At 36.2% G+C, this 25,470-nt stretch overlaps 1 protein-coding gene across 1 annotated transcript in view; it reads right to left on the bottom strand.

The window, feature by feature from the left end:
• Positions 1 to 23,868, bottom strand: part of LOC109210347 (actin-related protein 2/3 complex subunit 2A) — a 38,316-nt gene extending 14,448 nt beyond the window's left edge. Inside the window, exons 1-3 of the mRNA XM_019373750.1 lie at positions 23,527 to 23,868; positions 22,713 to 22,779; positions 22,288 to 22,495 (exon numbers count right to left, since the gene is read on the bottom strand). Coding sequence (XP_019229295.1) covers positions 22,288 to 22,495; positions 22,713 to 22,779; positions 23,527 to 23,588 — 337 coding nt within the window. The 5' untranslated portion in view covers positions 23,589 to 23,868. The remainder of the gene's footprint in view (positions 1 to 22,287; positions 22,496 to 22,712; positions 22,780 to 23,526) is intronic.
• Positions 23,869 to 25,470: the final 1,602 nt, after the last annotated feature.

The raw sequence follows: 25,470 nt of genomic DNA, 5'->3' as shown, positions 1-25,470 counted from the left end.
TGGGGGGGGGGGGGGGGGGGGGGGGTTGGTAAGGGAAAGAGGAGAAGGGGATAGAGAGGGGATAATGGTGTGTGGTAGCAAATTGTGTTCAATGAGTGTTAAATTTCGTACAATGTTTGTGTTATTAATGAATCCCAAAAAGGAGCAGGCGGGGATGATAGAATGGAAGCAAAATCCGTTTGGCGTCAAGATACTAAAAATGAGTTTGCTGATTTGATTAGTAGAAGTTTGTGGCATAGAAGGGTTTTTTGAGGAATATTGATCATATGAGACACTAGCAGTGACGGTCGAATGGGGAATCAAATAGGCAGACCTCATTACCATATCTGTGAAAAATATCGAAGGTGCAAAATGAAATGGTGTCAAATACACCTAATCTACTTATTCATGGAAACCAGCTTCTAACACTGCTTTAATAGTCAAATATCAGAATTAAGAGTAGACAGTCAGAGATTCCATGTAAGCTGGATTGAGAAAGCTTAATGGCATGGGAAATGTAACTTCTGCATTACAAGACGATAAGAATTGGATTCGGGGGAAAATGGATAAGCTGGATTAACTATTGCTAGCCACAGTTAAACTTCCTTTATTGACAATGAGAATCAACTTTATAATTTATGAGGAACGAAAGTCCCATGCTCAACCTTAAGATGACTTTGTTTGCCATTTCCTTTCCGGCAGTAGAGAATAACTAACTTGTAGAGATGACTAGGTGAATTTTGTAGAGAAAAACTCTAGCTTGTATAATGTTTCCTAACAGCTTGTGCATTGGACTTGTACCCTTTTTGTTAAGAGATTACCTACTTAACCAACTATATATATATATATATATATATATATATATATATATATATATATATATAAAATCAAGAACAGAAATTAAGTTATGCAATGCAATAGATATGCTACATACTGATTACAACAAAATATACAGCTATACTATGCCACTACTCAGACAATATATCATTACTCTAAAAGCTAAAGAATGAGTACAATAATGATCAATTTCCCTATTAGTTGAGGAATAGATGTCACATGCCCCACAAAAAAATGAACACAGGATAAGGGAACACTGGAAAAAACCCAGAAACACTTAAAATTTTCAGTGTCTCCTTCTCTATTTCTTTCTCAAAAAAAGAGAACGAACACTGAAATTTTTAATTGAAGAAAAACCTTTTTACTCGTGCTGTGCATGTGTGTGTATGTGTGTGAATGTGAATGTATGCTTTATAATGAGTGTTCTTGACTTATACTGCAAAAGAACTTTGTAAAATAGACATGCAATATGAAATCAACAGTCACATTTATTTCTCAATTACCCTTACAACTAAGGACCTCCAAATTTTCTAGTAATTGCAGGTTGGACTAATATACTTATATCCTTCAGCTGCAATTATGGCAAGCTCATAATGACCTTAAAGAGGAAAACTTGCAAGAACCTTCATCTGGGGGAAGTTTGGACAAGTCTCAGTTTAAGTGTGAGATTAAATCCATCTCTTGGAGGATCAAAGAATTTTGTGCAACTACACCATATGCTGCTTTTTATGGCTTCTAAAGCTCCAAGTGGAAGTCCACCAAAGAGGACAGTTTCTGGAGGTGGTATGGGCAATGATACTGAAAAGAAGCAGGACATTTGGATTTTTCACTGAAGCCTGCAGAATATGTCACACATTAGCCTGCCAGATATATCATTCTGTTTCATTTCTTAGGAGATGACAGCATGTCAAGATGAAAATGCCACCCATCTCAACTGACATCTTCAAAATAATAATATGTGTTTGATGGTTATTTTCCTTTTCTTTCAAAGGGAAAAAAGTAGAAAATATAAAAAGAAAATCATAACAGGACTGCCGTACAATAATAACTCACCTGAATAGGTAACGATATCATCAAATTCAACCCATTGGCAATCCAGTTCAACTCCTTTCTCAAGACTGCAAAAATAAGGATGTGCTATCAGCATCTGCTACAGATTATTTACATAATTAGAGACATAATCGGCTCTCATTGCACAAATAGAATAAATTTTCGGAAGATTCAAGATCAGTAAAACTAGGTAAGTCACATTTCAACACTTTAGCATATCCATACACCCAATTAGCGAAAGAATAAGCTCATAGCAATTGGACAAATCAATGAACCAAGCTATTATTATCCTGCAGTTTGGTTCTTTCAAGTTGCCAAAGGTAAGGCCATTTTTTGCTCTCCATGTCAAATATCTAACAGACGTCGGTTATCCACGTCAGTCTAAAACCATTGAAGGTCTGCCGGTTCGCAGTCCCTGCGACGCACCATTCTATTTTTTTCGCAAGGGTAAGAGGGTAGGTCTGCGCACACACTACCCCTCATCACTATACGCCACTTGTTCGAGATTACGACTGGTTGTCTGTTTGTTGTTTAGAACCAAAAAGATTATGGAACCACATATATGCAACTGCAAAGACTGCAATATTATATCGCTCTATGCTATAGCATAAGGCTTAACCAGAAAAATGCTAATTCCCAGCAGATCGCATATAAGTACCTTCAGTCATTAATAATTCAAAGCAAAATAACGAGTTTAAAAACTTTGCAGAAGATACCAAACATAGAAGCTGTAATCAGATGTACACCCAACAAAAAAGAGAGATAAAACAGCAGAATGTAATCACACATCTCCCTAGACCGACATTCCGTTTGGATCCGCAAAGTTGTATAAAAAGGTGGGAAATTTGAAATTAGAAATGGTGGGAAGCTTACACTATCTTGGACGCGATTGACAAGATCTGAGGAGATATTCTGGAGGGAGACTTGCCAGTATAATCATCGATTTCTTCGATCTCTTCTCACAAGAAATTCACAAAGAGTGTACAGTTGGGTTTCGAAATAATAATAAAGAGGAAAAAGGGAGATAAAGAGATGAGACAAGCATGGAGAATCCTTGAATGGACCCTTGATCAAGTTTTGTTAAGTTCAATTTTATTCTGATACTGATATTGTTTACTCTTTCTCATCTCAATCTTGAAGTGGAGAAGTGAAGTAAGAATAAATACCGAACACATGCCTAATTAGCTTTTCTCAGTTTTTGTTTCTTTCTAAATCAACTATTGGATGGAAGGAGGGAGGAGGAGGAAATTTTTTTTTTTTGAACTTTTTTTTCCAAACAAAGTTTATTTTGGCATTTAAAAGAAACCAAAGTTAGCGAAAATAAAACAAATAAATAGCAACAAGAATGTAAAAAGAAAAGAGTAGGAGAGAATCTTATTTCCTTCTGTATATTTCTCAAGTGGTTTCAAGTATGTACAATGTGATGCCCAAAATCCTCTATTTATTAGGATTACATAGAGGTATACAAAAGAATGCCATAAAACAAGGAGGTTAATTAGTTTTGGGAGGTTACAACCACTTAACTCCAATATAAGTTATTGGAGTAGTTGTGAGTTATGGATGATAAAATGGAGAGATGAGTTAGGTGCGGTATATATCCTTTAGGATTATGGACATTCCACACAGAATTAGATAAATATTATAAAGCTCCGCGCCTTGGATGTCCATTAGATAATGTTGCCTCATTTAAAACCTTACTAATAACAAGCTGTGGGAGAAAATAATTTAGTGAGAAAAAGAGATAGTCCTATCTTGTAATCGCCATTGTTTGGATGCCCGCTTAAAAACCTTGCTAGAAAACACCCAGTGGGATAAAAACCTCAGCTAAAGTGAAAAACAGAGTGCAAGCGCGTATCTTACTAAACCCCCCTGATAGAAAACATCACTTTACTTTCGAACCAATGACGCATTCCGATCCCCGTATACCAGCTTTTCAAATGCTGGGGTGGTTAATGAACTCATATTGAACAGATCCACCAACATTATCAATCCAAAACTATTTGTAAATTGAACGTCTATATTCACCAATCTTGCCGTCGAGATCATGTCTGAAAAAGCAATATGGTGAAATGTGCCTTTAATTTTGTCTCCTTCGATCACTATCCTTCTTTCCAGATTGGAGATAAACAAATATCATCGCCTTTCACTATCATTGGCGCATCTTTTCTTCAAAGAAAAGTCCAACGTCCTCACATGGAAATAGATTGTTTGAAAACAAACTACATTCCGTGCAGTTTGTATAAGCCAACAAAACCTTGACAATATTTGTAGAATAAACAAATCTTATATCAAGGATTCCTTTTTGCAATATAATACTAATCATTATTCAAATATCTCCATATAGACCTTGTTATACTTTTCAGGTGTTGGGACTATTCTCAGCTTCATATTTTTCAGATGGAAGTCAATTTTGCAATTGTATATTTTTTCATTTGCCAATCATTTATCTTGTCCAAATTCCATATAGATTTGAGCTCAAGATCCTCGGTCAGATATTTAATAATATTGCACGCTACATTTATATTAACAAACATCATCGTCGCACGATCATTATAGCATCGGTTCCATCGTAAACACAATAAAGAACATAACCTTATCGATCATATATTTCCAAATACGCTGAGCCTCTTCCAATGAGGTCCTTATGATTGTCTGATGTCGTTCGTGTGCATTCTTCTAGAGCACTTCGCCTCTTTATAATGACCGCTTGTATTTGCTCCACAATTCTTTTAAGGCATTTTAATCTTGTGAACCAAGGTTTCATAGACTCTGGTCCATCTTAGACGTTATTTTAAGTTGGCAGGCATTAGCAGCTGAAATATGACATTTAGCTTGGGTCAGCAGATGCCCCTTAGGCATGTATTTTGCAACGTGGAATTAATCCACTCTGAACTTCAACTTCACAATTTCTCTTGTCACGAGAGATCTAGATTACTCTATAATAAAGTCATTTCCAACGTATCACTTTTTCAGCTGCTCTCTATTTTCTCCCACCTAATGTCTGTGATCCAACCAACACATTTTACCAAAGCCTTCATTTGGTAACCTACATCTTTGTGCATTGTTGGCCATCACAATTAAAACTCATATAGGCCACCAATCCCATATTTCTTCAGATGGGAATATTCTCGAGGCTTCTGCATCCGCCAACACCAATCCTGTTGATAGGGAGAATTTATCATAACTTCTTTGGCTAGATTTGCTACGTGTTTATTGTATAATACACCTCATACCAATTTCTATTTGCGAATTTTGTCTCTTCATAACCATGGATTAGCTATAATGGAAGCATACAATTTCTGCTACAAACCAAACATGGGATTTAAAACCAACATTATCAGATAAAATCATCTAAATTTATATTCATTGGAACTGTGATCTAAGTAATTTGAGCAATCAATATTGCAAAATCCAAACTGCAAGTTTGATAACAACACGCACAGTCGTTGAACACATACAACAAATGCATCCTATTAATCTTAAAATCATAAATAGACTAAACGGTCCACATGGGCAATAAAAAAAGGTACTGGGCCCATATATATATCACCTTATATTCGTTCCAGAATTTTAGGGATTGCAATCTCAACCTTGACTGGTAATATTCATGATAATAAGCAGCACAAGAGATTCCTGAAGAATTTCTATTTCTTCAATATATAACTCAATGTGAATTCTCAATTAATTTCGCATCATAATTGAACCGGGAATGGCCAAACCGGCCATACTAACTATTCTATTCTCAGTAAAATATTTAATTTACTATAGGGCATGTGATTCACATCATGCTTAATTAACTTAAGTAGCAAAATAGAAGAAAAAATCGGTCACCTTTCCCATATATTTACCCGGTAATGAATTATAGTACTATATTAACCAACCACTATTGGTTAACTATATTTTGGAAATCAAAAAGTTCCATTTTTGAGACAATTTACTACCACCAATGCCAATGATAATTTTATTTATTCGGGTGGAGTAACAAATCTGCGTTCTTGTCGGAGCTCTCAATAATTTTGCAACATACAAGTTCTTTAATAATAACACCACCAAGTGGTGAATTTTTCCTCCCACAGTGAATAATATCTTTATCAATATAATTGTCCATGGTCAAAATCATCTATAGCAAAATCTTTTTTTTTTTGCTTAATTTTTGCCTTTTAATAACCTCTTTTATAAGGCATGGCAAAAATTATTTCGACTACCACATTACCACGACCAATGACATATATCGTCGTAACCACATTCGTAATTGTTCATGATCTTTTTTCTTTTCTCTCAAACCTCCCATTAGAGGTGAGTTGTAGTATTTTTCTTAACCATGCGATAATACATCTGTAGGTCATAATTATCAACAAATATATTTTTAAACACTCACTTACGGAATGAGTTGCATTTACAATGTTTAAATCACAAGTCGCATTCTTTTCCAAAGAATAAAACTATAATCAGTCTGATCGCTGCCCTCATATTTAACGAGACCATATTGATACATCCAATTTTCTTACACCTTTGAGGAAATTTTAGACCATGCAGAAGACCGCCTATTGTTTCTCCTTCTTCAATAACTTACCATAATCGATAGCCTATTAATCCTTTGGGTTACTCTTCGGCACGCCCATTAACAGTATTAGTGAACCATCTCTAGCATCCGTAGCACTTCAGTATCTCTGAATAGAGCCGCGCTATCCACACTTCAAGTTCACCACGAAGGTAGATCAATCAAGTAGGACACAGGATTCATGTTACTCTTCAAAAACGATACATTATTTCTCTCATTACAATAGTCATCATTGAGATGCATCAATATCGTGATGCATGTCGCTGGAACTAAAAACCCAATTCGCCCTACACCATACAGCGCAAAAAGCTCATGTAACCTAATAGTTGGACATCAAATCCACTCTTATCACCATCAGGCCATCAGGACTTGAACCCAATGTCTTACCCTTTAAGTGGCTGAACAATACTATAGTGTCCGTTGAAAACATACTATTAGAACTTGCAAATTCGTGAAGTACCCAGAAAAATAATATGCGTAATAAATTCGGCCCCAGCGCTCATTAATGATCATGTTTACTCACTGTCGCACTAAATTATGTGAACAGCCGATAAAATCTACTACAATAATCTATATCTTAGAGCTATCGTATCTAGCATATATGAAGTCCACTCGTCACTTAAAATGTTTGCATCTAGAAACAAGCGAATACTGGTCTAAATGACAATAAACTGCAACTATGCTCACAAGGTGCATGCATTATAGTCATGCATATTGCACAAAGTATACAAACCTATCTATGCATCTCGATGAATTTGACCATAGCTCCACTACTAATAGACCTATATGTAAAATAACTTGACTTCTACTTAATCACCGAATTAGAAAGAGTTAAAGTTCTCGGTCATTACATATTTCACCCAGTAAGTACAGTGGAAATGGAAGTAGGATTAGCGTGAGACTACGCTTCAACCAATCTCATTTAACAGAGAGAAAGGATGAAGACTCCATGAGAAGCTCAAGAAGGCCTATTGGACCAACGGTCATCAACAAAGAAATCTCCAACAAGCAATGGGTTCAATTGGCAATTAAAAACGTTGGTTTTTACTAATAGAAGAACGAATCGCTCAGCACCCACAGTCAGGAGGAATCTTTGGACCACAGGGTGTCTTACAACTAATTTTGAGGCAACAATTAAACGTTCAAGAGGATGGAATGAGGGCCTCTACCTAATATGCCCCAAACCGAAGAGAGATGAATCTTCCTAGGCCATATTGACGCATCGGCTGCCGCGTGCTCACACCCGAAGATAGCTACCCTCAAAAATAGTTTCTAGAATATATATTTAATAGTTCTTTTTTAATCTATGTTGACTTGCAATTGGCCTATAATGTTTGTTGACTACATTGGTTCTTAGTGTGGGTAGTCTTCTATGCTTCCTAGGGACATATAATTCTCATTTATTTGAAGTCTTGACTAGGCTTCCTTTTTCATACCGTATATATAAGGGGTAGCTCTGTCTTCCATCTGTAAGAAGATCATCTTTGAAGATTAATATATATTTTATTGTGAGTTTTTTGACACTTTGTTGAACTTTAACTTTGAAGAATTTATCTTGCAACCCTAAGCTAGTTCTATAGCTTAAAGGGTTAGTAAGATAATTTTCTTTCTTGTGAATATCTTTGGCTTTTCCTTTTGACTATCTCTTCGAAAAAGCCGCGGACTAAGTTTCTTGTTCTTAGCTTGTTGTCCGTAAGTTATTCAAACTAGAAGTCAAAGACTCCGAAATCTAGTTCTGATTAGCTTATCTCTAGTGAAGGAATTGGTTTTCATAACCACATTGTTGTCATTAGATCTTGTCCAAATTCTAGATTAACACGTAATCTCGGGTTTCTTGACCTTTTCCTCGAAATTTCGACATATCTAGTTTATTTTTCTTGCTCCGCTTGCATTTCTTCTTTACCTACTTCCGCTTTCATCAACTTATTTTCTTCAAAGGTTCCTTAGATCTCCAACTTTGTGTTATCAGAAAGCCTACAAAAAATAAATTTGAAGACAAGAAAGCTCAGTACTTATGACAACGGGCAGCACCGGACGTCATTGGGCAATAAAAAAGCCTCAGTGTTAGAGATACAAACCTTAAGTTAATGGCTTCAACCATTTTATAACTCTTTACTTACTGTATTAATCACCCCATAACTCACCATAAGGTGTGTTAGCTTTGTATTTTTTATGGAATAAACTGGATTGCCTTGAAGAACTCCAGCGCGTGACAGAACAAAAATGAATAGAGGTCCGTCCGCTTCGTTGTAAATATTTTTAATGAGCAATTCGTGCTGAATCAACGTCGTCGAAACTCAAAGATCAACAGTAACAATATGAAACAAACAAATAGACAAGAAGTTAAAGAAGAAAGAGAGGAGAGAATCTTATTTCTCTATGTATTGTTTCAGTTTCAAGTGTTGTACTAATATGAGTGCCAAACAACCCTCTATTTATAGGATTAATATAGAGGTTATATACAAAAAAAATGTCATAAACAAGACATTAAACATTTGGTAGATCAACCGTGGAGTAAGATCAATGGGTGAGGTTATGGAGGTTTGGGAGTTACAACCTAACTCCATATAAGTATTGCCCCCAGTAGTGTGGAGTTTATCGGGAGTAAATGGAGAAGAGTTAGTGCGGCATTATCCTTTTAGGAGTTTATGGACCATCCAATCCATTAGATTAATTATTATAACAACCAAAAATAATTATGAGTTTTTAATCAAATGTCTTTTATCTTTCTTTTTTGTGACTGGATAGATTTTACTTCTTATTGGGATTTGAACCAAGGTCACCCTCAGTATGGTTCTCCTCGCCCACCGTGCTTAACCACTAGATCATATCCTTGTAATACCAAATATTCTTTTTTCTTTGGATTGTTGCCCTTCGAGCTTTTCCTAGCTAGCTATTCAAGTTTTCATTTTTTAATCTTCTCTAATGTCTCTATATAATTATTTGATCTTGTCCCCTTTTCCTTTCTAATAATGAATAATAATACAATAAATTGGGTTGTCCTTGAGATGATACACTCTTTTATTGGTTTTTGTTAGGGATAAACACTAGAATAAGCTATATTAAAAGCTCATGTTTGATGATTTGACATACTTTTGTGTAATGTTATTTCGATATTATATTATGAAACTATTGTTTTTCTAATTAATAATTATATTAATTCCTTGAGTAAATATGATAAAGTCCTTAATTAATTTTAAAAACTGTATGATCTTGATTAGGATTATAATAAACTATTAGTAAAGTTTCTTTTTTGAATTTAATCTAAATTTCTTCTTGAAAAATATAATTATTAATTTTGAACAATTAGTTAATCCGGTTAGCATTTAAAATTCTTATTGTGGCCGTCTTTTATGAGATGAAAGAATTAGTTAATCTTCGTAAAGTAAATCCACATATATAGATGATGCCATGTGTGAATATGATCGATTGAAAATTCTCCTATGTCGAGTCAATTACGCAGTATAACTGTCAATATAGAATTATATATTCTCTATAAAATGTGATGTAAGGTTTTCTTTTTGAACATGAGTCGTCATAGCAAATTGACCAATCATTGTAAGTTGTGCTTTGTACTAATCTGTATGCCCTTAGGCCGGATAGTTGAAGAACGATATTGATATGCTATGAAATACTTGTAGAATTAATTGATTGCATCAAGATAGAAATGTGTCAACTCTTGCGTAATTGAGTTTAAGCTTCATATCTGTCAAATTTAATAAGCGAGTTCAAATTAAGACCGTTGGCCATGGCAATTGATTAAAAAATAAAAAGTGTATTTTCTACGGTCATTCGCAATATATTAATGGACTATTTGACATGTTGCCCTATAAGATTTGACAGTGACTATATTAGGTGACTCAGAGCTATAAATATAAAGGAAGATACTATAATTATGTCTACCACCGGTTAAAGGGTGTGCCTAGATGTCACCCTTAATTAGTAATATGATCTGATCAATTTTACTACCAGCTTAATATTGAACCTGTGGGTCCGTACACTAACCTGCGGGTCGCCACACTACGAGTGCTCTTAATTTTTGCTAAGAATATCTATTACTATTTGATTATTAAATTAGAGAATTTAATTAGCCCAAATAAATGAAATTATTTCTCCAAACTTCTTCTTTGCTGCACAGAAAACTTAATTAATATTGTACAAATTGAAGTTTTTGATTTGGAGAAAATAAATAATATTACTTGGTTAATATATATGTGATATGAAATAATATAATTAATATTTATTTCATATAAAGTGGTTGTATATTTAATATTAAACTAGTTTTGCGGCAACGTGGCATTTACCAGTGTCATAACTCTGTGCCCAGCCGAGTCACAATAGTATACAACTTTGGCAAACTGATATTTGAATAGTCTATTACATAAAACTTTAAAAGTAAAATTTTATATATGACAGGAATAAATATAAATTATGTAATGATTTCAATGTTGGACAAGCGTTCTTATTTTCCCCGCAAATTTTTGGTTTTTGGGAAACAGTACAAATTTGGTGTAAATGATCCGTTCATAACTTTTGAATTTTTTTTTTTTTTTTTTATTTGGATAAACCGTATCTTCATAATATAGTTTATGAATAAGCACCAAATCTTATTTATCAAGCACGAGTGCATGTCCACTATTTTTAATAAAGAAAATGGTGCCTCACCTCTCACGCCAAAAGAAAATTTGGAGCAAGAATCATAGACCCATAGTATCAAAGTGCAAATGAAAGTGGCTGCAATGTTTTCATCCGTGCCGTTTCCTCAGTTTCATTAGTTAAATAATTTAAGACAATTACGAGAAGTTACGCTCGGGGAAGTAGTACTTCCTCAATCAACTTTTAGCTATTAATTTTTTTTCTTATCTAATTTAGTTATTTTGGTAACTATTTGTGTTAACCCAGTTTCGTACTACGTGAAAGTGCGCCATAAATGAAATTAGGAAGCTCCTCCGGGGAATGAAGATATCTTGAGGTTACTCACGCATTTATGCTATTTATAACAGAGCGATAAGTAAGTGCCGTGAACAGGATAAGGGTAAACGGACATCGAAGAAGAAATGAGTTCGTTTGGAAGGTTGCCGATTTGAGGGATAAAATTATCGAATCCGAGCGATATAATAGTACGATATTCATATATGGACTATGCCATACAAGGCTGAGACCATATGACCAAGATAGTATGGTCTTATAAGTGTATTTAAAAATAAAGTAGACTTTTTAAGTAATTTGAGATAATTTCTTATATTATTGGGTAATTGCGTTAATTATCGCAAGTAGCAGGGATATTAATTAATTAAATAAATTAGTAAGATAAAGTTTGAAATAATTTCCCACCCCACCCCACCCTCACGCCCCACTGGCAGCAAGACCATAATCAAACAATTGACTCTGGTCATATTGTGATTAGGTGGCAACCATAATATAGTGATTTCAGACGTACACTCATTCTAGTAATTTTAAAATACAAACCATATTTCATTCTCCAAACCTAATAATTTCAATAGCCAACAAAACATTACAATCAGAAGCGAATGTGAGAGTGTTAACGTTAAATTTCTACCAATTTCTCCCCACAAAAAAAATGTTGAAATTTTGCAACCAAAAAAGGAATCCAACAAAGAATTATTAGCAAGAGTAAAATTTTAACGGTTTCTAAAGAGTACGGTTGGCAAAACTTTTTCCAAGACAATCATACGGTATTTTTTCCTACTCCAGGCATGTTAAGGAATATCCTTCTTTCGTTTTGGCTAGATCTTACGACACAAATGAAAGAGCAAAATGCACTCAACTTTCATAAATGACTCTAATTCATAGAAAGTATTTAAGGTGCCCTATGTTCTTGAAATTTCCATATGTCTTATTATTCTAATCCGTCCTGTTTCACGGGAACTTCTAGAAAATCCGTAACTTGATGAAGTTTTTTATTTCATTTTGTCAAAGTTTGGTCGCAAAGAGAGACCTGGTGTTACATATCAATAAATGTAAGCACAATATGACATGCCACCATCTTGGCGTACCATTAGGATGTTTACTGCCCATATATCAACTAAAATGCTGCGAGATGGAACAACTGCTATAACCATCCTATGGCAGTTGATTCCATATCTTGGTGTAATGACCCGACGTCGTTTTGAGATTTTTGCACTTTGTTCGCCAGTTCAACGGGCATGGCTTGCCCGTGTGATGTATTATGACTTAATGTAAATCGTTGGTTTGGTTTTCAGGGTAATCGAATGAATTTGGAAGAACAGGTTTTCAGTTGAAGCATGAAATTTTGAAAGGTTTGACCAAGTTTTTAACTTTTAGTATTGTCGATCTCTGGATTTGATTTCTATGATTTGGTTTAGCTCCGTTAGGTGATTTTGGACTTGGGAGCGCGTCCGGAAATGTATTTTGCGAGGTCCAGTGATAGATTTAGGCTCGAATAGGGAAATTGAAAATTTGCGTTTTCCGGTCGGGAGCAAGTGGAAATTTTGATAATCGGGGTCAAAATGGAATTCCGGAAATAGGCAGTAGGTCCGTTGTTTCATTTGTGATGGTGTGTGCAAAAATTTTCCAGTCATTCGGACCGAGGTTATGATAGACTTTTTGAATCGAATTCGGAATTCGGAATTTTGAAACTTCTTAGGCTTGAATCGAGGTGATTTGATGTTTTGATGTTTTTTGAGTGTTCCGAAGGTTGAACAAGTTTTGAATTATATTATAGGGTTGTTGGAATATTTGGTCGAGGTCCCATGAGTCTCGGATAAGTTTCGGAAGAGTTTTTTGGAAAGATTTTTGCCCATTTTTAAAGCATAAACATGTAATGATCCAAAAGTCCCATTTTTAGTTCTAGAGATCGAAAAATTTGATTTCGAGTATCTTCCGAATTTTGGTAATGAATTAATAGGAGTGATCTGGAAAGTTTGGTCCTAATTTCATTAGGTCGGCGATTGGGTTTATTGACGGCGAATCCAAGTGGTTAATTGTTAACGAGCGAAATGGATTATCGCACTGAGCAAACGAGCTCCGAAATTTGAGTTTCGATTGAAGGACATGTTTGTATAATTATGTTGTGACCTCAAATAGAACCAAGAATCATCGAATTCCGAGTTCGATGGATGGAGTTAGAGCTTTTTTAAGGTGAAATTAAAAGATTTTTGCTGGTGCATCAGATCTGGTGTGACTTTTTAGCGACAGATTGGACCTTTTAAGCGACGGGAATTGGCCCCTTTGGCGACCCAACACTCGGATTTTATTAAAGTTGTTACGTGTTTTTTTAGCTTCAATTTTTGACGTTTTTTTGGTGAAAGAACATGGCTTGGGGCGTTTTTGAGCAAGAAATCAATGGGAAATATTGAGGTAAGTCAACTTGTGAAATAATTTCTACTCCATAATTATTGAATTATCATCGGAATAATCCGACTAGATTAAAACAAATGTTTTTTAGGTGTAAATTGGGGATTTGGACCCTAGTGGATTTAAAACATAAGAATTTTGAAGATTTGGAAGGCCGAATTGTAATCGGAATTTTAGTAATTTTGGTATGGATGGACTCGTGGGTTGGAATGGGTTGTCGGAGTTTTATGAGTTCGTCGGATTCCGAAGCGTGGGCCCCGGGCCGGATTATTGAGCAATTTCGGGAGAATGTAAATTGGAATATTTTCGAGTTGGGCCTTAGCTCCCTTAGCATAATTTTAATGATATTACCGATTGGCTAGATTTGGAGCACCGGAGGTCGATTCGTGCGGGCGAGGCATCGTGGGCTAGAGTTTGGACGATTCGAGGTAAGTATTGATTGTTAATTGATGTGATTTCTGAGGGTATGAAACCCCGGGAATTGCATCATCGTTGTGCTATATTGAGGTGAGACACACGCCCTAGATTGACGAGCGTGGGTCGTGCACACGTTGGGGTTTGTGACTTAGTCCATCCCGAATGACTTTCTACTGCGTATTTGACAATTAATGTTCGATACTTAATAAATTTTGGATTAAAATGGTCATATTTGGGAATTCGTGCTAAAAAAAAAAACGTGTTTGAACCTTAGAGGCTTTAACTGATAATTTATCCATCACTGTTTTGACTTTAAACTGTACTCAGTCATGCTATATTCTACTGTTTTCAAAAAACTCAACAATGCTTACTCTGCTTTAACAACTTGAAATGATAATTTTAAATAATTAATTTGTGGGCTGAGCATCATGTTTTACTGTTTGCCCCGATGGCTTTATGTGATTTTTGACTGAGTACGGCGGAGAGCCTGTGTTGTGAGGATACTTTGGGTCGGGCTGCATGCCGCAGCGGTGATACATGATTTTGATTATGAGGCCGAGGCCTGAGATAAATGTACGCAACGAGGTGGCTTGATTGATAGAGGCCGGAGCCTAGTGACTGATTGCCAACGCAGAATGGCTTGATATTGCGCTTGGGCCATAAGGGAGGCCATCTCTAGGAGTCTGCACACCCCCAGTGAGCGGCGGGTACATTGTGATGTGAGATATAGCCTTAGGGACTGGTATTGGTTTTTTCTGAATATACCGAGGGATGGGTATAGTTCTGAATTTTGCCCGAGGGGCGGTTTGTTTTTTGTTTTATTTGGTTTGACATTTTGTCCAAGGGGCGAACCTTTATGTGGTTATCTTCTTATTTAACCTTGTCATTTACCTGTTTTTAATTGTGTAATTTTGCTTGCGAGTGGGCGGATCATTTCTTATGCTTATTCTGTTCTAATATTGCTTTTGCATTCAAATTGCTTCACTGTTTTGAAAAGCCATTTTTGAAAGAAAGTTTTAAACTGAGCTAAGGTGCTTAAGAGAGATTTCACAAGCTTCATTGCTTTCTTACTGGGTTTTGTACTGCTTCTATACAGCATGTTTGATGTACTTTTCGTGAATTTCCTTCACTCAGTCTTTAGTTATGATTGTTGTACTCTCTGAGATTGGAAGTAGACATTTATAACTCCCTGCAACCTTAGTGTGCCAGATTCGAGGTATTATCTTGCACACACCATGTACGCGGCGTATTGGTTGCTACAGAGCAAAGTATCGAAGTTAGCAAAATGCTGCCCGAACGTTTCGCAGCACTGCTTTTCTCGCCTCTATTTTTTTTTTTTTTTTTTTTATTTTTTTTTTTTTTTTTTTTGGATTTTTTTTTTTTTTGATTTTTGGGATTTCATTAAGACTGTAATTTAGTAACACCTTTTAAGATCTCTTGATTGTTTCAGACCTTTAGTAAGGGGCATGCTCATGGTGATCGGGATGTGTTGGTTTTTGTTTTCCTGCAAATTATTACTGTTAAATTTCTTTATTTTTGAGATTTAATCATGTTGTAGGACTTAGTACAGTTTACTTATTATTCAATTGGCTTAAAGATGTGAAATGGGAATGTGTCAGCTGCCTTGTCTTCACGGAAGGCGCCATCGCCGACGGGTCCGGGTTTAAGGTCGTGAAACAAGTTGGTATCAGAGCCTAGTTACATAGGTTCCTCACGAGTCATGAGCATGGTTTTAGGTAGAGTCTTCGCGGATTCGGTACGGAGACGTCTTATTTATCCTCGATGAGGCCTGCAGAACCTTTAGGAACACTTCACATTCTTGGAATTCTTAAATCTGTGTGCGTCCTTTGATTCTAGCTTAAATGTAACTCTTTGAAATTCCTATCAACGTGTTCGTGTGCGCGCATGAGCGCTCAGTATCAGATTTGCATTCGATGAGGCTCGTGATTCCCTGATCGAGGGGCGAGAAAAATGTGATCTCTGTGTGTTGATGTTGGGGCGCAGTCTGGAATACTTGAGGCCGGATTTTTGCCTTAAGCTTGAGCACCGAGGGTTTTTGATTGCGTGAGCATGTGTTTCTGGATCTATATGTGCTGTGTGTTCTATTAGGGAAGTTGATGACTGGATAGTTACCGTGAAGCGAGTATGAATGTGACTGGCGAAGATGTATTCATATGAATTTGGAAGCGACGAGAAAGGTTGCTGGAAGGATAGAAGAACTACTTAGGCGGCTTGATTTCCATCTTGATTCGAAGGAGTATAGCCCCGAGTTATGGGCGTGTGATAGAATCTTTTCATGTTTCCTTGTGGGAGTGAAGTAAAAAAAAAAAAATTCTTAATGGCGGTATGAGTTCAGACTCAGGGAGATAAGTGACTGCGGTAATTGTTCTATGACGTGGGAAGGTATACGGAAATGGTTGTTGGAGGCAAAGCAGGTGGGTTATCTCCTACGGAGTGAGTTCTGAGGTTTTGTGTGCATCCTTACGTTGTCTGTTGAGAAGATCTCATTTACAAGTGAAAAAATATGTGTTTGAAATTTGAATTTGGGATCGCTATTAAGAGAGTGGGCTTGAACTGTTGCGAGGAATGAATGCGAGATTTTGTCAGAGATTTTAAAGTACCAGATGGTCCTATGTTTCACGAGCTTATGGAAGGATGAGTTTAATTTTCTCACTATTTATTATGGCAGCAATAGGGTATATGCGTTATGAGTTATTGTAGTGTTTTGTGCTAAGTGGCTTCGGAGCCAAGTGTAGGGAGTTTGCTATTGAAGCTGATTGCACGGTTATGTGCTATAGTTGGTTTCCAGTTTGAGGCGTGCTGTGAATCAGTTATGGTTTGTGGAGATTGAGCCGCGAGGAGGCTCGAGTAAAGTGGGTTACAATCTTGCGTATTCGGTACGTTAAAAATTTTCGATTTTTCTGAAGTTAACGGCGGACGTATGACTTCGGGATGAATCATTATGGACTTAACGTACTTACGCTATTTATAAACAAGCGATAAATAGTGTTATGAGGATAAAGAGTAAAGGGGATCAAAGAAAAACGAGTTCTGTTGAAAGTGGTCATTTTGGAAATAAAAATATCGGGTCGAGCAATAATAACCGATAACTATAAATTAGAACCATGCAAGGTACCATATGACCACGGTCGTATATATATAAATATTCACTGAAGTGATTTTAAAAATAAATACAAATTTTAAGTAAATTTGTGATAATTTTAAATTTGCGGGTATTGATTAATTACTGGGTAACAAGACATTCCCAGTTAAACCTATAAAGCAGATAAAAATATTAAAATCCCACCCCCCCCCACGGTGGCAAAAAGCCACAACACTTGGGAGATGACTAAGTAAGTTCATTAATGCCAAATGGCTAATTTGGAATATTGGTTACATGATAAGTCTTAGCCAAATAAGACTTTTGGCATATATTCTTGAAAATTAAGAAGCAATTCAAAAGATTACAATCTGCAAAGGTAGACATTCTTTATTCAACACCTTAAACAGAAGCATATAAAAGCTTCAACAAACAATTTCATCCAGTTTCCATACAATTCCAACAACACGTTGGAAACAGAGTTCTTCAACCAAAACAATTTATCAAGTTCCATAACAATTCCAACGACAACGTTGGAACAGAGGTCAAAAGAGCTTCTTCCGATTACATATTATCCTGTCTAAGAAATTCATTCCAATTTTCAAATCTAAGTTCCGTTCAAGAATTTCGCAGGAACAGGTATGATAAGGCTATTCCTTATTTCTTTTGGAGATCCAAATGATATAGCAATTGAAACTCATTTCTCACTACTAATTTAAGGTCTGGGGAGTGTGTTATAAACCTCATGAAAAAGGCAGGAACGTATGTTTCAAAAATTCATAAGTTTAAAACGTGGCGTGAGTTTACTCTCCTCGTTTGGATGTGAGATTTACTCTCTCGTTACATTGAATGTTATCAGTGGCATTTTATAATTGAGAACGAAAGTCAAATCCAGAATGTGCATGCTCTTATAATATTTTTTAAAATGGTACACCTTAATACTCCTTAGAATCCGTAGTCAACTGTCAGCAAAGAGCCATATGGAACACTTAGACTAGTTAAGTGATTAATATTAAGAGTTTAGTGTTTTATTTACAAAATTTTCTGACTTTTTGTAAAAGCCATACACAACTGACGAATTATTCTTTACATATCTGATACTACCTAATCTTGATAATTATCTTTTTATATAAACGAACGAGCAAATGCACAACTTTCATAAATTACTCTATTCATAGAAATAGTAAGGGGTGTCTATAATTCTTGATTCCCAATGATAAAATATTATTATCACTTCTGCTCGTGGGTCTCAGAATAATACGCAGTTGGGAAAAAACTTTATCTGGAAGAATATTGAGATTATTACGTATCTTTCACTCATTTTACATGTGCATTAACCCATCGACCAGATGGCGTTATATACGCGTATATATGTAATATATGTATATGGGATATGGGAAAGGTTACGGCGTTATATACACACCAACCACCTGATCAGCTGGTATATGATGATGATAGTTGCCCACAGTGGCTGAAATATGATTCAAACTGCGTTATATACGTATATATGTAATGTATTCAAACGACAATTATATACGCGTATATATGTATTGGTAATAATATACACACACACACACCACACAACACACATATATATATATATATATATATGGGATTTGGAAAGGTTATGGGCGTTATATACGCACCACCAACCTGATCAGCTGGTATATGTTGATGATATTGCTTCACAGTGGCCCGAGATGATATATGGATGCCCTCAGTGGGCTTGATGATAATTATGTACACCATAGCTATGCATGGCATGACATTTACACCACGTGCATGACGTTATAAACGTTTCAGATTTACAAAGTTTATTTAGATTTAAAGATGTGTTTCAGTATTACCATGTTTTCATCTATGGTCTTTTACGTACTAAATTTCCCATCTTACTTACTCAGTACATTTTTCGTACTGACGCCACTATTTACGGGCCCCTGCGTTTTCATGTGCCCGCAGGTGCCGAGGTAGGCAAGCTGACGGTCCTCCTTCTTAGGATCCCCGATCACGAGAAGTTGGCGTGCTCCATTTTGATCCGGAGCTGCTTTTTGATATTGGTACGATACGTTTGTACATATAATATGTTATATGAGATATGACGGTTGGCTCAGTCCGTCTTTTTGTACAATTATGTTTCTGTCAGAGGTCTGTAGACAGTAATGTCTAGTTGAGTTGTATGTGGCCTTGTCGGCTTTCAGTTTTTGATTTATAGTTGTCTATTGTAGCCTTGCCGGCCTCGCCCAACTTAATTCTGCATGCATACGTACATATGCCTTGATGGCAGGCTTTCTTTTCACGTTATGTTAAATTTTGTAATGTAGCCAGATGTTATTCAGATTCTATTTTAGATGCATGCTTAGGGGTGTTTTGACAGGTAGGACTTAGGCGCCCGTCGCGGCCCATCGGTTTGGGTCGTGACATAAAGGAAAATTTGTTCTTTCGACTAAAGGAAAGGTTATGTCAATGCTTCATAGGTGGTTTGAGAACCACGGAATATCTTGAGTTGCTGTTGATAAAGAATGCTCGTGCATAGGAAAGAAGGGCTTGGTTGCATCAAGGTAAGGTTTATATGTTCAGTGTCAAAGCGTAAATGAGGCGCAGGTTGTTCGGTTCTTTGATCGGACTATTGGAGTTTGGGTAGATGGCATTACTTTAGAGAAATGGTTCTAATGTGTTCAAAATTTTAAACGTGCAATAATTGGAAGACTTTCAAGTTTGTACCTTGTGTCTAGAAACTGAGGTTTTGCATTTTGGAGGTGTGTAAAGGCTTGAGTCAGTATTCTGTATCAAATTATGGGATTCTACACATGCAGTATTAGGAACAAGTATTAATGTGCTTAACAAGATTTTGCCAGCGAAGCCCTTTCAGGGTAGGTTATTCTGAATGTGGTGCTTTTTGGGAACATTTGAAAGGAGAATTGGCAGCGGGTTGTGAGCCTTAGACTGTTGGAGTGGTATATGCTTGGGTCTCGTGTGGTAGTCCTGGGTTGAAGGAATTTGCGATGTTATTAGCAAGAAGGAGTAAATCAAGTTGAAGGTAAATTCAGAAGGAAACTCGGATAATTGGGGTAGCTTTGGTAGTAGCCGAATCGGTAATGGTAAGGATAATGATTAGTCTTTCTGGTGGTCTTACGAGATTTAATGAGTTTCTAACAAGTGTTTCATGGCAATGCTCTGTTGGTGATGTGGCCTGCCGTAGTTTTTGGTTTTGTATTAGAAGGATTTAGACCCGGGGTTTTAGTTTTTTGTGCAAAGGATCAGGAGAAGTTCTTGACGGTTTCACAACGGTTAGAGGGGTTATATTTTCGTTGCTGGCGTGAGGAGCATGGGATGATATAGTGATTTTCTTCTGGATGGGATGCATTATAGAAAGTTCTTGGCTAGTTGAGTGCATAGTTGCTTAATGGTTCATAGGGGGAATACGAAGGTTCTCATGGTTATCCTAGGATCGTATGCTTTATGCGGATGATGTGTAGGCTTGAGATTGCATGTGTAAGGTCTTGGTTCAAGCTCTGAAAGGAAGATCATAAAATCCTCAGGCAGGCGGCAAGCTTCAGATAATTAGGGAAAGAATAAGAGCTTCAGATGATTAGGGGATGATCTTCAGATGATTAAGGAAAAATGGTATTTGCTAATTGGGGTGAAATCTTTTTATTGGATTCCGAGACGTGGGCCCGGGGGTCGGGTTTGGCCAATTTCGGGATTTGTGTTGTAATTAGATTGTTTTCGCACGGGCTTCGTTCCCTTAGCATATTCTAATGTTATGATTCAGATTTTTGGTAGATTCGACGCGAGTTGAGGTCGAGTCGAGAGGAAAGGGCGTCGCGGAATAGTATCTCTATCCCGGTTTGAGGTAAGTAACGATTGTACATCTGGACCTGAGGGTATGAAACCCCGGTATTTCGTATTGTTTTGATAAATGAGGTAACGCACATTCTAGGTGACGAGCGTGTGGGTGTGCACCGGTAGGGATTGCGACTTGGTCCGTCCCGTAGAGGCCATTAAGCCGCGTGTTTGATTTGAAATCTTATGATATTCCGCATTTTAGAGATTTATACTATATCTTGGGCTGTACGCCGTGTTTTGGGGCCTTGTGCCGACCTGTTTAGACCCTTAGGGGTATTTTTACTACTTTCCTCACTCTATTTGATTTGAAAGTATATCCTCAGTCATGTTTTACCTGTTTATTGTTTAAAACCAGTTTCATTACTATACTTCTTAATATACGAAAACTGTTTGGGATCAGTTCCCTGATTTTCACCGATATGCCCGAGTGGCCGTGAGGTTAATGTCTCAGAGAGGTTGAGGACCTAATGGAGAGGATTATATATACATTATGGATCGGGCTGCACGCCGCAGTGACATTATATATATATATATATATATATATATATATATATATATATATATATATATATATATATATATAAAATCAAGAACAGAAATTAAGTTATGCAATGCCAATAGCATATGCTACATACTGATACAACAAAATATACAGCTATACTATGCCACTACTCAGACAATATATCATTACTCTTAAAAGCTCAAAGAATGAGTACAATAATGATCAATTTCCCTATTAGTTTGAGGAATAGATGTCACATGCCCACAAACAAAAATGAACTACAGGATAAGGGAACACTGGAAAAACCCAGAAACACTTAAAATTTTCAGTGTCTCCTTCTCTATTTCTTTCTCAAAAAAAGAGAACGAAACACTGAAATTTTTAATTGAAGAAAAACCTTTTTACTCGTGTGTGCATGTGTGTGTATGTGTGTGAATGTGAATGTATGCTTATAATGAGTGTTCTTGACTTATACTGAAAAAGAACTTTGTAAAATAGACATGCAATATGAAATCAACAGTCACATTTATTTCTCAATTACCCTTACAACTAAGGACCTCCAAATTTTCTAGTAATTGCAGGTTGGACTAATATACTATATCCTTCAGTGCAATTATGGCAAGCTCATAATGACCTTAAAGAGGAAACTTGCAGAACCTTCATCTGGGGGAAGTTTGGACAAGTTCAGTTTAAGTGTGAGATTAAATCCATCTCTTGGAGGATCAAGAATTTGTGCAACTACACCATATGCTGCTTTTATGGCTTCTAAAGCTCCAAGTGGAAGTCCACCAAAGAGGACAGTTTCTGGAGGTGGTATGGGCAATGATACTGAAAGAAGCAGGACATTTGGATTTTTCACTGAAGCCTGCAGAATATGTCACACATTAGCCTGCCAGATATATCATTCTGTTTCATTTCTTAGGAAGATGACAGCATGTCAAGATGAAAATGCCACCATCTCAACTGACATCTTCAAAATAATAATATGTGTTTGATGGTTATTTTCCTTTTCTTTCAAAGGGAAAAAAGTAGAAAATATAAAAAGAAAATCATAACAGGACTGCCGTACAATAATAACTCACCTGAATATGGTAACGGATATCATCAAATTCAACCCATTGGCAATCCAGTTCAACTCCTTTCTCAAGACTGCAAAATAAGGATGTGCTATCAGCATCTGCTACAGATTATTTACATAATTAGAGAACATATCGGCTCTCATTGCACAAAATAGAATAAATTTTCGGAAGATTCAAGGATCAGTAAACTAGGTAAGTCACATTTCAACACTTTTAGCATATTCCATACACCAATTAGCGAAAGAATAAGCTCATAGCAATTGGACAAATCAAGAACCAGCTATTATTATCCTGCAGTTTGGTTCTTTAAGTTTGCCAAAGGTAAGCATTTTTGCTCTCCATCAAATATCTAACAGACGTCGGTTATCACGTCAGTCTAACACATTGAAGGTCTCCGGTTCGAGTCCCGGCGACGCCATTCTATTTTTCGCAAGGTAGGGGTAAGGCTGCGCACACACTACCCTCCACATACGCCACTTGTGAGATTACACTGGTTGTTGTTGTTGTTTAGAACCAAAAAGATTTAACTGGAACCCATATATGCAACTGAAAGACTGCAAATTTATGCTTATGATAGAGTAACAGGAAAAATGCTAATTCCCAGAGATGCATATAAGTACTTCATCATTATAATCAAAGCACAATAACGAGTTAAAAACTTTGCAGAAGTAGCAAACATAGAAGCTGTAATCAATACACCCCAACAAAAAAGAGAGATAAAACAGCAGAATGTAATCCACACTTCCCTAACCGACAATTTGATCCGCAAAAGTGTAAAAAAGGGGGAAATTGAAAATCAGAAATGGTGGAAGCTTACTTCTGGACGCGATTGGACAAGATCTGAAGGAGATATCTGGAGGGAGATTGCAGTAATATCATCGATTTCTTCGATCTCTTCTCACAAGAAATTCACAAAGAGTGTACAGTTGGGTTTTCGAAAAATAAAAAAAAGGAAAAAGGAGATAAAGAGAGAGACAAGCATGAGAATCTTGAATGGACCCTTGATCAAGTTTTGTTTAACGTTCAATTTTTATTCTGATACTGATATTGTTACTCTTTCTCATCTCATCCTTGAAGTGGAGAAGTGAAGTAAGAATAAATTACCGAACACATGCTAATTAGCTTTTCAGTTTTTTGTTTCTTTCTAAATCAACATTAGGATGGAAGGAGGAGGAGGAGGAAATTTTTTTTTTTGAACTTTTTTTTCCAACAAAGTTTTATTTGGCATTTAAAAAGAACCAAATGTTACGAAACTAAAACAAATAAATAGACAAGAATGTAAAAAGAAAGAGAGGAGAGAATCTTATTTCTTCTGTATATTTTCAAGTGTTTCAAGTATGTACAATGTGATGCCAAAATCCTCTATTTATAGGATTACATAGAGGTATACAAAAGAATGCCATAAACAAGGAGGTTATGGAGTTTTGGGAGTTACAACCATAACTCCATATAAGTATTGGAGTAGTGTGAGTTATGGAGATAATGGAGAAGAGTAGTGGGTATTACTCCTTTTAGGAGTTATGGACATCCACCATTAGATAATTATTTATAACACTCCCCCTTGGATGTCCATAGATAATGTGCCTCATTAAAACCTTACTAAAAAAAACCCTGTGGGAAAAAAAATCTTAGTGAAGGAAAAAGAGTACACATATCTTGTAATACGCATTGTTTGATGCCTCGCTAAAAACCTTGCTAGAAAAACCCAGTGGGATAAAACCTCAGCTAAGGAAAAAAGAGTGCAGCGCGTATCTTACTCCCCCTGATGAAAACATCACTTTACTTTTCGAAAATGACGCATTCCGATCCCGTATACCAGCTTTTCAAATGCTGGGGTTGGTAATGACTCATTGAACAGATCCACCAAATTATCAATCAAAATAATTTGTTGAACGTCTATATCACCAATCTGTCGAAGATCATGTCTGAAAAGAACTATGGTGAAATGTGCTTTATTTTGTCTCCTTCGATATATCCTTCTTTCAATTGAGATAAACAAATATCATCGCCTTCACTATCATTGGGATCTTTTCTTCAAAGAAAAGTCACACGTCCTCACATGGAAATAGATTGTTTGAACAACAAACTATTCCCTGCATTTGTATAACCAACAAAACCTTGACAATATTTGTTAGAATAAACAAATCTATATCAAGGATTCCTTTTTGCAATATAATACTAATCATATTTCAATATCTCCATATAGCCTTTATACTTTCAGGTGTTGGGACTATTCGTCCAGCTTCATATTTTTCAGATGAAGTCAATTTTCATTGTATATTTTTCATTTGGCCAATCATTTATTTGTCCAAATTCCATGATAGATTTGAGCTCAAGATCCTCGTCAATATTAATAATATTGAGCGCTACATTATATTAACAACATCGTCGACGATCATTTTACATCGGTTCCATCGTAACACAATAAAGACATAACTTATCGATCATTATTTTCAAATACCTGAGCCTCTTCCATGAGGTCTTATAGATTGTTATGTCGTGGTGCTCTTCTAGAGCACTTGCCTCTTTATAATGACCGTCTTGATATTTGCTCCACACATTCTTTAAGGAGTTTTATCTTTGGAACCAACGTGTCATAGACTCTGTCCATCTTAGACGTTATTTTAGTTGGAGCATTAGCAGCTGAAATATGACATTTAGCTTTGGGTCAGCAGATGCCCCTGGCAGTATTTTGCAACTGAATTACCACTTGAACTTCAAGTTCACATTTTCTTGTACGAGGATCTAGATGTACTCATAA

This window comes from Nicotiana attenuata, unplaced genomic scaffold (assembly GCF_001879085.1).
Source record: "Nicotiana attenuata strain UT unplaced genomic scaffold, NIATTr2, whole genome shotgun sequence".
Lineage (NCBI taxonomy): Eukaryota > Viridiplantae > Streptophyta > Magnoliopsida > Solanales > Solanaceae > Nicotiana > Nicotiana attenuata.
This window is presented reverse-complemented; position numbering and strand designations above follow the sequence as displayed.